Source organism: Lytechinus variegatus, chromosome 6 (genome assembly GCF_018143015.1).
Source record: "Lytechinus variegatus isolate NC3 chromosome 6, Lvar_3.0, whole genome shotgun sequence".
Classification (NCBI taxonomy): domain Eukaryota; kingdom Metazoa; phylum Echinodermata; class Echinoidea; order Temnopleuroida; family Toxopneustidae; genus Lytechinus; species Lytechinus variegatus.
Window position 1 is genome coordinate 25,552,238 of NC_054745.1, and position 10,637 is coordinate 25,562,874.

The following is a 10,637-nucleotide window of genomic DNA, read 5'->3' on the forward strand; positions in this document are numbered from 1 at the left end:
TAAAAACCATTTGAGTACAGAGCTCTGCCATCGATTGCATATTGTCTTCCGGTATCGCACTTAAAGAACGAGTAGGCTTGTGTGGAAAGAAGAAAATCAAAGAAAGTTTGAAAAAAATCAGACAAATAATGAGAAAGTTACATGTATGAGCATTTGAATATTGCGATCACTAATGCTATGGAGATCCTCCCATCGGCAATGCGACAAAGATGTGTGATGTGATGTCAAGATGTGAACAACTTTCCCTGTGATGAACTATAAAATACCCCTAAAATATTCTTTTTGCTCTTTCTTATGGTGATACAAACTCTTTATCTATAATGTATTCTCAAAAATCCATATTAAATGCCCTCTTATAGAAAGAATACATGATCTACCGATAGATGTGATAAAGGAGGCAGTTTAGGTGAAATATACATAAAAATTGTTCACAAGTGACATCAAACATCTTTGCCGCATTGTCAACTGGAGGATCTACATTATGATAATGATCTAAACTTCAAATGCTCATAACTTTCTTATTATTTATTCATTTTTTCTCAAACTTTTGTTGATCTGTTTCTTTGATTTTCCTGTTTAACACAACCTATCTTGTTTCAAAGTCCTCCTGAGGACTACAAGAACACACTTGTCAAAAAGTCGAGATTGGGTGGTCCTTTTCAGGAACAACACTTGTCCAATAAAGATACATTGTGTACCGTGAAACCTACTACACTATTCTTCTTCGCCATGGAAAAATTCATAAGTTAAATTCTCTTGATACATGCGATTTGCACAATTTAAAATAATGAACCTACAAAAAAATGAAACTTTGGAATTACAAACCCTTCGGACTATAAAGGAGAGTACACCAATCTATAGTTATATTAGTATTGATTTATCTATCTAATGTTTAGAAGGAAAACATCACACTTTATGCTTCTTTTTCTTTTTCTTCTTTGCGCTAGTACTTGGACCTTCGCCACAGTCCTCTTCATCTTCCTGATAATTTCTCTTACGTTTCTTCTTACCTGAGCTAGTCTCTCCCCTCTCATCCTCCAGACCCTCTTCACTACTTTCCCTCTTACGTTTACTAGTCTCGCCACTAGACCTTTCTTCACTATTCTCGGCAGTGTCATCTTCGTGCGAGCAGTCTGGGGTTTCGGAATGTCTGTTCTTATCCTTCTTAGATTTTTTCGTCTTTTTCTTCTTCTTCTTGTCGCTGTTCTCATTGTGCTCACTGGCGCTTTCCGACTTGCTTTCATCAACGAGCCGCCGCTTCTTCTTATTCTTTTTTTTCTTCCGACCGAGATCGATGCCCTCGTCCTCCTCAATGTCGCTCTCTCCCCGAACCTCGATCTGCTCCCCGTTCTCCTCATCCGAGTCCCGAGCAGCTGCCCGTGCCTTCTTCTTCCGCTTCTTTTTTTTCTTCTTGCTGCGATTCCTCTGACCATCCTGCCCCTCTTCGCTCTCCTCTTCCTCCTGCTCCTCCTCTTCTTCGTTCCCTTCATCCAGTAAACCTGATGGTCCTGCGACGTCTACATCTGACCTCTGACCCTGCTCTGCAGAATCCCTGAAACCGAATCCGCAACGAGGCACTTCTAGCTCGGTATCCGAGTGCGATTCACTCTCCTGCCTGCGCTTTGCTTTCTTGAGGGCACTCATCTTTTGTGCAAAGTATTCCCCGACGCTGCAGGAGCCTTTGATGGTGACGATACCATGGGTCTTCTCTTCCTTCTCTTTCTCTTCTTCGTTGTCTGAGTTCTCTACCTGCGAGGGATGGAGATAATATACAAATGATATCTAATATATTATTGATATTAACAGCACTGATTCACAGGGCTCAATTTAAGACTTCAAGGGGCAAGGTCATTTTTTGAAAGGGCACTTAAAAAATGGGAAGGCAGTGCTCCTTTAGGGGCACCTAGGCCACAGGCAAAATGGGCACTTAGTTTGGCACAAGTCTATAAATCCTTGGAAGGACATCAAGGCTTTTTGAGGGCATCTGAGGCCATGATCTTGGATGCCCATTACATGTACTTAATTCGAACCCTGGATTCATGACTGAAATCTGTACACAATTTTCCCAAACATCAAATGCTGGAATCTTTAAAGATAAATGCTAGTTTTGGTAACAATATCAAAATGAGTTCGTACAGAATCCAATGAAATGACCACCAAAGTGTCTGTTTGTATAAATAAAACGTATGTGCTAAAGGATTCTGGAAGAAATTTTGTAATTGCTGAGAAATCAGCAAATAAGCACAGGATTCGGGTAGAGCGTCGGGCCCGACATTCAAAGCAATAATTATACACTGTCCCACGTGCACTTATCTGTGTTGGGGTTCTTCAGTCTGAAAATCTTTCAGTGTAGATTTCAAGATTTCACAAAGTTCAGGTTATGTAACTGTACCAGATCTAGATCCTCAATGATATACTGACAATTAAGCCTTGTCATGAAATCAGTGTTTATTGCAACTACTGAAATATCTCTTTAATATAATTATTGAACAAAATTGCAAGTCCACATACAGTATGCTTCCTTATGACATCACAAGTGTATCCAATTGCCAACTCATCTACTGTCATTAGGTCTACCATCGGTTTGTCCACTCACCACATGGTCTACTTTCTGTTTCTTTTATCATATGAAACATTCCAATTTTCTCCCTGAGCATGCGGCATTGGCATTGTTTAATACTCTTTGTTCCAGTCAAGTTGTTCCTTATTGTCAAATCCGAAAAAAAATGAAATATCGTATAATTCAAACAATAAAAAACAAAAGAAGTAGTGAGTGAGGGACATCGACTGTCTAACTTACATGCCACTGAAATTTTAGTGAAAAATAAGCCAAAAAAGGTCATAACTTTCTTATTTTACATCCGATCTTGATGAAATTTTCAGTGCAATGCTAGTTTGATTTTTCTCTATTTATTTATTAAATAAATATTTTCTTGGGTGGATTTGACCTTTTAACAGAAAAAATATCAGCATCCGTGTGTACCTTGATTTTTGAGACCATGGATTCAATCCATCTTTGTGAACTTGAACAGTTTGTGTCCAACTTACCGATTGTGTTTGAGGTGTAACCGGAGCAGAGCTTGTGAGGCGGCGTCCCAGGATGCTATTCATACCATCCTCTCCATAACGACTCATATCCTTGCCTCGTGTGAATTTCTTGTAACTACAATAAACATCATATATTGAAAAATATTTTCAAAATGATAGCGTATACAGAAACGGAGTCATTTCACTGAACTGATTGTATTGCTAACTTTTCCCCCCATGAATTTCTAGTAACTATAAGTGAACATCATAATCCAACAAGCAATGTTAAAAACAGATTACTTTTATCATTATTATTAATTATTACCAATAATATTATTATTATTATTACATTTATTATTATTATTACATTTATTATTATTATTATTATTACTATCATTATTATTATCATTACATTTATTATTATTATTATATTATTACTATCATTATTATTATTATTATTATTATTATTACTATCATTATTATTATTATTATTATCATTATTATTATAATTATTACTCCTCTAAACAGGATCAAAGTCCGTATTTTTTCTTGAATAACTTTGCTCTAAAAAAGAGCACCAAGAAATTTCAAGTGCAACTAGGAACTTTACACTACTAATGTCCGAGAGTCTTTCTTATCAATCTGGTTGTCCCCAAGATAGCTGCTATCTGAATGTCGTACATCCGACTATCATTACTATCATTATTATTATTATTATCATTATTATTAAATAGTAGTAGTATTAGTATTGTTAGTGTTGCTGTTGTTATTAATATTATTATAATCATTATTATTATTATTATTATTATTATTATTTCATTCGGCATAATAATAATAATAATATGTCCATTCATATAGCGCAGTTACTCAACTGCGCTTTGATACTTGGTATCATATTATTACCCCGGCTGTAGCTGAGCCGCCATATTAATAGGCGCTAAAGCGTTCAAGGAAAAATCCTACCGGGTACCCATAATCAGACATATAAACAACATATCGTCGGCCTTATGCCAAAAGGGCCTTAACCCGATTTTAGGGGTTCTGAATATTTTATAATAAATTTAACACATTTCAAGTAAAACTTAATAACTTAACACGTTTATCAAAATTGGCTTCAAAAGCAAAAAACGACCACAAACTTTTGATTATTAGAGAGGCCAAAACCTTTATAAACGCCATTATCTCGGAATGGCCAAAAGCAGTTAAGGCCCTTTTGGCATAAGGCCGACGATATACAAACAATAGGATAAGGAGAGTCACATAAATGCCGGGAAAGGAAAAAGATAACCCGAAGATCTTACTATGTGATTTTACAAAGATAACATACATGTACATGTATTACAAAATAGTAAAACAAAATTATAGTTGTTAAAGATCATAACACAATAGAATCAAACATATTATCAACATCCAGGTAATTTTCCAGGAACATGTACTACCGATAGCAATAAGCACAGCAGCTGATCAACACTACTATTTACAGCTAGCTAGCTCAGCTAATTGTGAAAATGCAAAATTTGTTTCTGTAGATCTAAGGAATTTTTAAAATTGTCAGTGATGGAGTTTTGAACAGTCCAGATGTTCCTGAAGCTGCAAAGTAAATGATCAGCTATTCGAACAGGAAATATCCCTCACATTACGTCAGGGTCTTATGTCAGGGTACATGGAAAGAAATAATTTTCAATACATGTTATCATCAAGTATCGGCTATATATGATAAGGAGAATTTAATAAACGTAGAAATAAGTATTTCCACTTGACTGCCAGTTTTATCAATTCAACATTGAGATGAAAGGGGATTTTCTGAAATCGCCCCGAATCTGGCGTAATTTTTCTTCTGGTCATATGCTACTCACTGAACTCTGCTGCGAGACTTCTTAGAGCGTTCTTCCAAGCTCAAGGCTTCTCTTTCGTTTGACGTAGAGGGCGCATGCCCCTCGTTGAGGGAGCTGAGAAGGTCGTTGAAATCGTCTTGATGGGCAATCCAATTGTCTTCTTGACTAGCCTTGCATCCGATCCCTATTTATCAAATTTAAGATATTATCATTACTCATAACGATGATGATAGCATTCCATATATTTCATTCACATTTTAAAAAAAAAGGAATGCAGACAAAATGATAATGAATAAATGGCATAGCACACTGTACATAAAATTATGTTTAATTGGACTCTTAAAACTACATGTATAACATAAACAGTAGAGATGCTCCTGAATCAAATGCTGTGACACAATATATAATAAACATAATAAACATAGGATTGACAAATAAATGTGGATAGAGAAAGCTACAGAAATAATGAGTTCTAACTCGCATAAGCTGCCTCATGATAATTCAAAATAAGAAAACTGGAAAAGAGTCACATATTACACAAAACACAAAAGTGAAATTCAACTTTTCATAATTTTATTTACAAATAAATATTTTAATTTTTTAGGATGATAGTACATGGAGTAATACTGGTAGTGATTATATGGATCAATAGGGATGACAATGTTGGTGGTATAGTGAAAATGATAAAGATGATAATAATGATGAGGGTGATGAAGATGGTGATAAATGGTGAAGATTATGATGATGGTGATGATGATGATAATAATGAAGATGATCGTGATGATGATGATAATAATGAAGATGATGTTGATGATAATGATGATTAAGACGATGGTGATAATGAAGATGATGGTGATGATAATGATGATGGTGATAATGATGGAGATGATGATGATAATGATGATGATGAAGAAATGTTGATGATCATGATGGTGATGATGATGATGATGATTATGATAATGATGGTGATGATGGAGATGATGATGATTATGATAATGACAATGAAGATGATGGAGATGATGAAGATGATAATGATGGTGATGATGATGATGATGATGATGGAGATGATGATGATGATGAAGAAGGTGATGGTGATGATGATGAAGATGATGATGATGAAGAGGATGAAGTTGGCTATGATAATGATGATGATATTGACAATAAAGATGATGGTGGTGGTGATGAAGGTGATGATAATGATGGTGTTGACTATGATGATGATAGTAACAATGACAAAATGATGATGACAATCATAAGGATGATGAGGGTGATGATGATCGTGGTACCCACTCCTCTACTGGCCAGTGTGAACTCACCCAAGTTGTTGTTCTTGAGAGAAACTTTGACGTGCGAGACATTTCCATCCTCTTTGACCCCAAGACCTTTGCCCTTTGACCAACCCATCTTCTCCATCAACTTCTGACCAAACTTGGTGGAATCTGAATGGATAGAACATAAAGAGTCAAGAGAGATGGAGAGAGAGCAGGGGGTGGAGAGAGGGGGAGGGGAAAGAGAAAGGAGAAAGACAGATTGAGCAAGTGGGTTGGGGTGGGGTGGAGAGAGTGGGAGAAAGAGAGAGAGATAAATTGGGAGATGGGGTAAGGGTGGGGTGGGGAAGGATGGGAAGATGTGGGAAGCGAGAACGAGAAAGATAGATTGGGAGAAGGGGTTGGGGAGAAGTGGGAGAGAGCAGTAAAGAGAGAGATCGATTGGGAGAGGGGGTTGGTGTGGGGTGGGGCGAGGATGGGGAGAAGTGAGAAAGAAGGAAAAGATAGATTTGGAGTGGGGGTTGGGTGGGGATTGGGGTGGGGAAAAAAGGGAGGAGAGAAAAAATAAATTGAGAGGAGAGTGAGAGATATCAGGGTCATTCCATCTGGATTCACCCAGTGGTTGCACCCGACCGTCTCAGAATTCGTTGTAAATTGGTATACATAAAATTCAACATGGCCCAAGCACAAAACAGAAAAATTATTCAAATCGGTCCGTCGGTTCTCGCGCTACAGCCCGCCCTTTTCTCCTTGTTTTGACAAAAATGGGCGTGACCTTCAACTTTCAATGGCCATTGCGTCATAACGTGTTGACCATTTTTCACGAAAATGGTACTATTTAATAGGAAATTCAGAGAGGAATCAAAAAAATGCATCAAATAATGCATTGGAGCGATTTATAAGGTCGTGACCCTTGACCTATTCTTTGACCTTGAATTTGACCCCCGGACAAATAATTTTTTGACTTGATTTTCGTGTATGTTAATTATTTGTATGATATTGACAAAATATGTTAAAACCAATGATGATATTTTATTTCTTCACCTTTAAAAACTCTTCCAAAGATACCATGAAATTTCACTCTAGTCCCACATACTGATATTCATGTTAGTAAAGTGTTCAAAAGTTACATGATTTCTTCTAATCTTAAAGGGGAAGTTCACCCTGACAAAAAGTTTATTGTAAAAATAGCAGAAAAAATAATAAAAAATATTGACGAAGGTTTGAGAAGAAATCATCAAATAATTAAAAAGTTATAATAATTTCAATTATTTGATTTGTGACGTCATATGCGAGCAGCATTCATACATAGCGAATGGTAAAAAATCAAATAAATGTCATTTTCTCAGACAATTAAAAATGGTTTTCACTGTACCTTTTGTATATCAATAGACACATCATTTCACATCCGATCATGAATAGAAAACAAAATTAAGTCATCAGGAACCATACAAACTTTGAAATTCATGCATTTTATTTTACATAACACATGGGGTAGCTGCTCGTCTATGACGTCACAAATCCAAAACTTTGAACTCTAATAACTTTCTTACTTTTTAACGGATTTTCCTGAAACCTTCACCAATATTTTTTATTAATTTTTCTGCTATTTTTACAACAAAGTTTTCTTCAGGGTGAACTTCCCCTTTAAGTCACAGTATGCAAACACATTAAAAGAAATTAAGCTCATCAGTTCACAAATGAAACATTAAACATTTATGCTAATGAGTAGGTATCTGTTTAGGCATTTTGATGTTCAGCAATATATATCATATATGTATATATTCTTCTTAGTAAAGTGTTTACCCGGTACTTTTATCATCAACTTGTTGAGTATATGCTTATTTAAGGATCCCTAATATACATATATGATATATATTGCTGAACATAAAAATGCCTAAACAGATACCTATTCATGAGCATAAATGTTTAATGTTTCATTTGTGAACTGATGAGCTTAATTTCTTATCATGTGTTTGCATACTGTGACTTAAAGATTGGAAGAAATCATGTAACTGGTGAACACTTTACTAACATGAATATCAGTATGTGGGACTAGAGTGAAATTTCATGGTATCTTTGGAAGAGTTTTAAATGTGAAGAAATAAAATATCATCATTGGTTTTAACATATTTTGTCAATTTCATACAAATAATTAACATATACGAAAATCAAGTCAAAAAATTATTTGTCCGGGGGTCAAATTCAAGGTCAAAGAATAGGTCAAGGGTCACGACCTTATAAATCGCTCCAATACATTATTTGATGCATGTTTTGGATTCCTCTCTGAATTTCCTATTAAATAGTACCACTTTCGTGAAAATTGGTCAACACGTTATGACGCAATGGCCATTGAAAGTTGAAGGTCACGCCCATTTTTGTCAAAACAAGGAGAAAAGGGCGGGCTGTAGCGCGAGAACCGACGGACCGATTTGACTAATTTTTTTTGTTTTGTGCTTGGGCCATGGTGAATTTTATGTATACCAATTTACAATGAATTCCGAGAGGGTCGGGTGCAAAATTGCACTTTCATTGGGAGAATTGGCATGGAATGACCCATCAGTATAAAAATTTAACACACACTATGCAGAAAGACAAATCATAAAACATAAGAAAATGATTGGAAATGTCCTTATGGCAGTAGAGGCACACGGCCAATATGGGAGACTCTCTCCAATAGGGGAGACAATCTCCCACATTGGAGACTTGCTTAGCAAAAGGACAAAAGAAACAACACCAACAAAAACACAATTTTTTCCACCCAAAGTTTTGTCTCGCTGAGGTCAGAAGCCCATTTGTTTTGTGTGTGGATGACAACAAAAATCCTTATCAAAACAAAAGTAGACGGTGAATTTTTAAAGTAGACGGTTGAAAAGGTGTAAATTTTCATGAGGAATCTGCTTATCACATTTTTATTTGCCGCCAAGGTAATCCTTTTGCCGCAAATGTAAACAAAGAAAACTAGTCTCCAAAACTGGAGACTGTCTCTGAAATTGGATACCCAAATTCTTTACAAAAGTCTCTGATATTGGAGATAATCTCCCACATTGGAGACAGTCTCCAATATTGGCCGTGCGCCTCTACTGTATGGATACTTATCTTTTGCATGTAAATGCTTAAACCTCTGTATTGAGATTGAGTCTGCTGTTTTTAAGACGTTTGTATTTTGCATGTTGCATGAATTCAACAAAGGCAAGGACCCAAGGTGGTTGCAGATGGTACATGTATGTCAATGCCAAACTTTTATTTGACTGGTATCCAATACTAGTCATTCTCATAGCCAGTCTCTCTCAGTCACATTTCAAGGTCAATATGCCCATCACTTTTCCAAAGAGTGTGGTCGAGAATGACTGTATTTTGGCTTGATCTCGACGTTATTGTCAAATTCTAATAATTCAGACATCGCTTCACCTGGTAATCAAAGCGATACTTGTCTGACTGTGAATTTGAACGATGTTGTCGAGATCAAAGGCGAATACACATTTGTAGAGCCGTTCCGATCTTTTTTTGCGGGCTTCAGATCATTATTACACATTTTGGCCCCTAAACAAGTTGTCGCCAGTATGCACCTTAAACAAGTTTGTACTGTAAGAAAGGTGAACACTTTTCAGAAACGAGGAGGAAAAAAAACCCAGGGAAAAAAATACCAACTTACTATTATTTAGGCCTAAACTCGTAATTTGTCTAGTCTTAAAAAAGGTTTGGAAAAAAATGAAAACACACCCTGACTGAGGGCCTGACCTGAATAAATGCGGTTAACCCCGCAATTTGACTATGTTTAAAACTTCAATGTTGACCATTGTCATTGATTGGATTTGATTTTGAGCAGTCTTTCAGACAAAACCACCCTTTTTCTTGAAAATCAGTGTTTTCGATATACCCTCTTTTTCTTAACATGACCAAACCTGAAAAAAACACTCCTTTGGACTTCCAAACACGTTTTTGGTCACGCATGTGTACAACAATATATTTAACTGCCCCCCCCCCCCCCCCCCCCCGGGTACCGTAAGCTCTGGGGCCTTAGCAGAGTCCACATACACGCATTCTACATGTACTGTACATGTACATCTGACATACACAAAACGGACACTGCACGCACTGCCACTGGCATCCTACTCCACAACCGCACACTACGTGTCAGACTCTGACCGCACTGACATCTAATACAATCTTCTTGGGAGCAACAGAACCACTGGAACATCAGAATAACTGATACTCATATTATTCAATGTCGAACATGTTTCATACCTTCACTCCAAGCTTTATTTCTCGGGTCAAAAGACAATTTCTGTCGCCGTCGCGGCTCCGCAAGCATCGCCATCTTGTTGATGCACGTGGATGAACCATAAATATGTAAATAAATCTAGCTTCACTATCAGACTCTCTGAATAATAGAATAATAATTATTATTTGTTGTTTTTACTTTTTTTATTATAAATGGTACCAAATAAGAGCAAATATATCTATAAATCGTAATTATGAAATGACTTTACATTTAAAAAGAAAT

The 10,637-nt window shown here is 36.4% G+C and overlaps 1 protein-coding gene across 1 annotated transcript; it reads right to left on the minus strand.

Annotated features, from left to right (window-relative positions):
- Window positions 1–297: 297 nt before the first annotated feature.
- On the minus strand, window positions 298–10,477 carry LOC121417261 (PIN2/TERF1-interacting telomerase inhibitor 1-like). The gene is made up of 5 exons (XM_041610899.1): window positions 10,379–10,477; window positions 6,179–6,301; window positions 4,884–5,046; window positions 3,049–3,163; window positions 298–1,749 (listed from the first exon to the last, which is right to left on the minus strand). Exons 1-5 carry the CDS (start codon window positions 10,449–10,451, stop codon window positions 907–909), a joined length of 1,317 nt encoding a protein of 438 aa, XP_041466833.1. The 5' UTR covers window positions 10,452–10,477; the 3' UTR covers window positions 298–906.
- Window positions 10,478–10,637: the final 160 nt, after the last annotated feature.

Bases quoted from the DNA above. Each gene is read 5' to 3' on its own strand.
- LOC121417261 (XM_041610899.1), bottom strand. From the start codon at position 10,451: ATGGCGATGCTTGCGGAGCCGCGACGGCGACAGAAATTGTCTTTTGAC. The intron at 5,047-6,178 runs GTGAGTTCACAC...TTTGATAAATAG, and splicing joins TCTCAAGAACAACAACTTGG to GGATCGGATGCAAGGCTAGT. The intron at 1,750-3,048 runs GTAAGTTGGACA...CATCCCTCGCAG, and splicing joins TTACACCTCAAACACAATCG to GTAGAGAACTCAGACAACGA.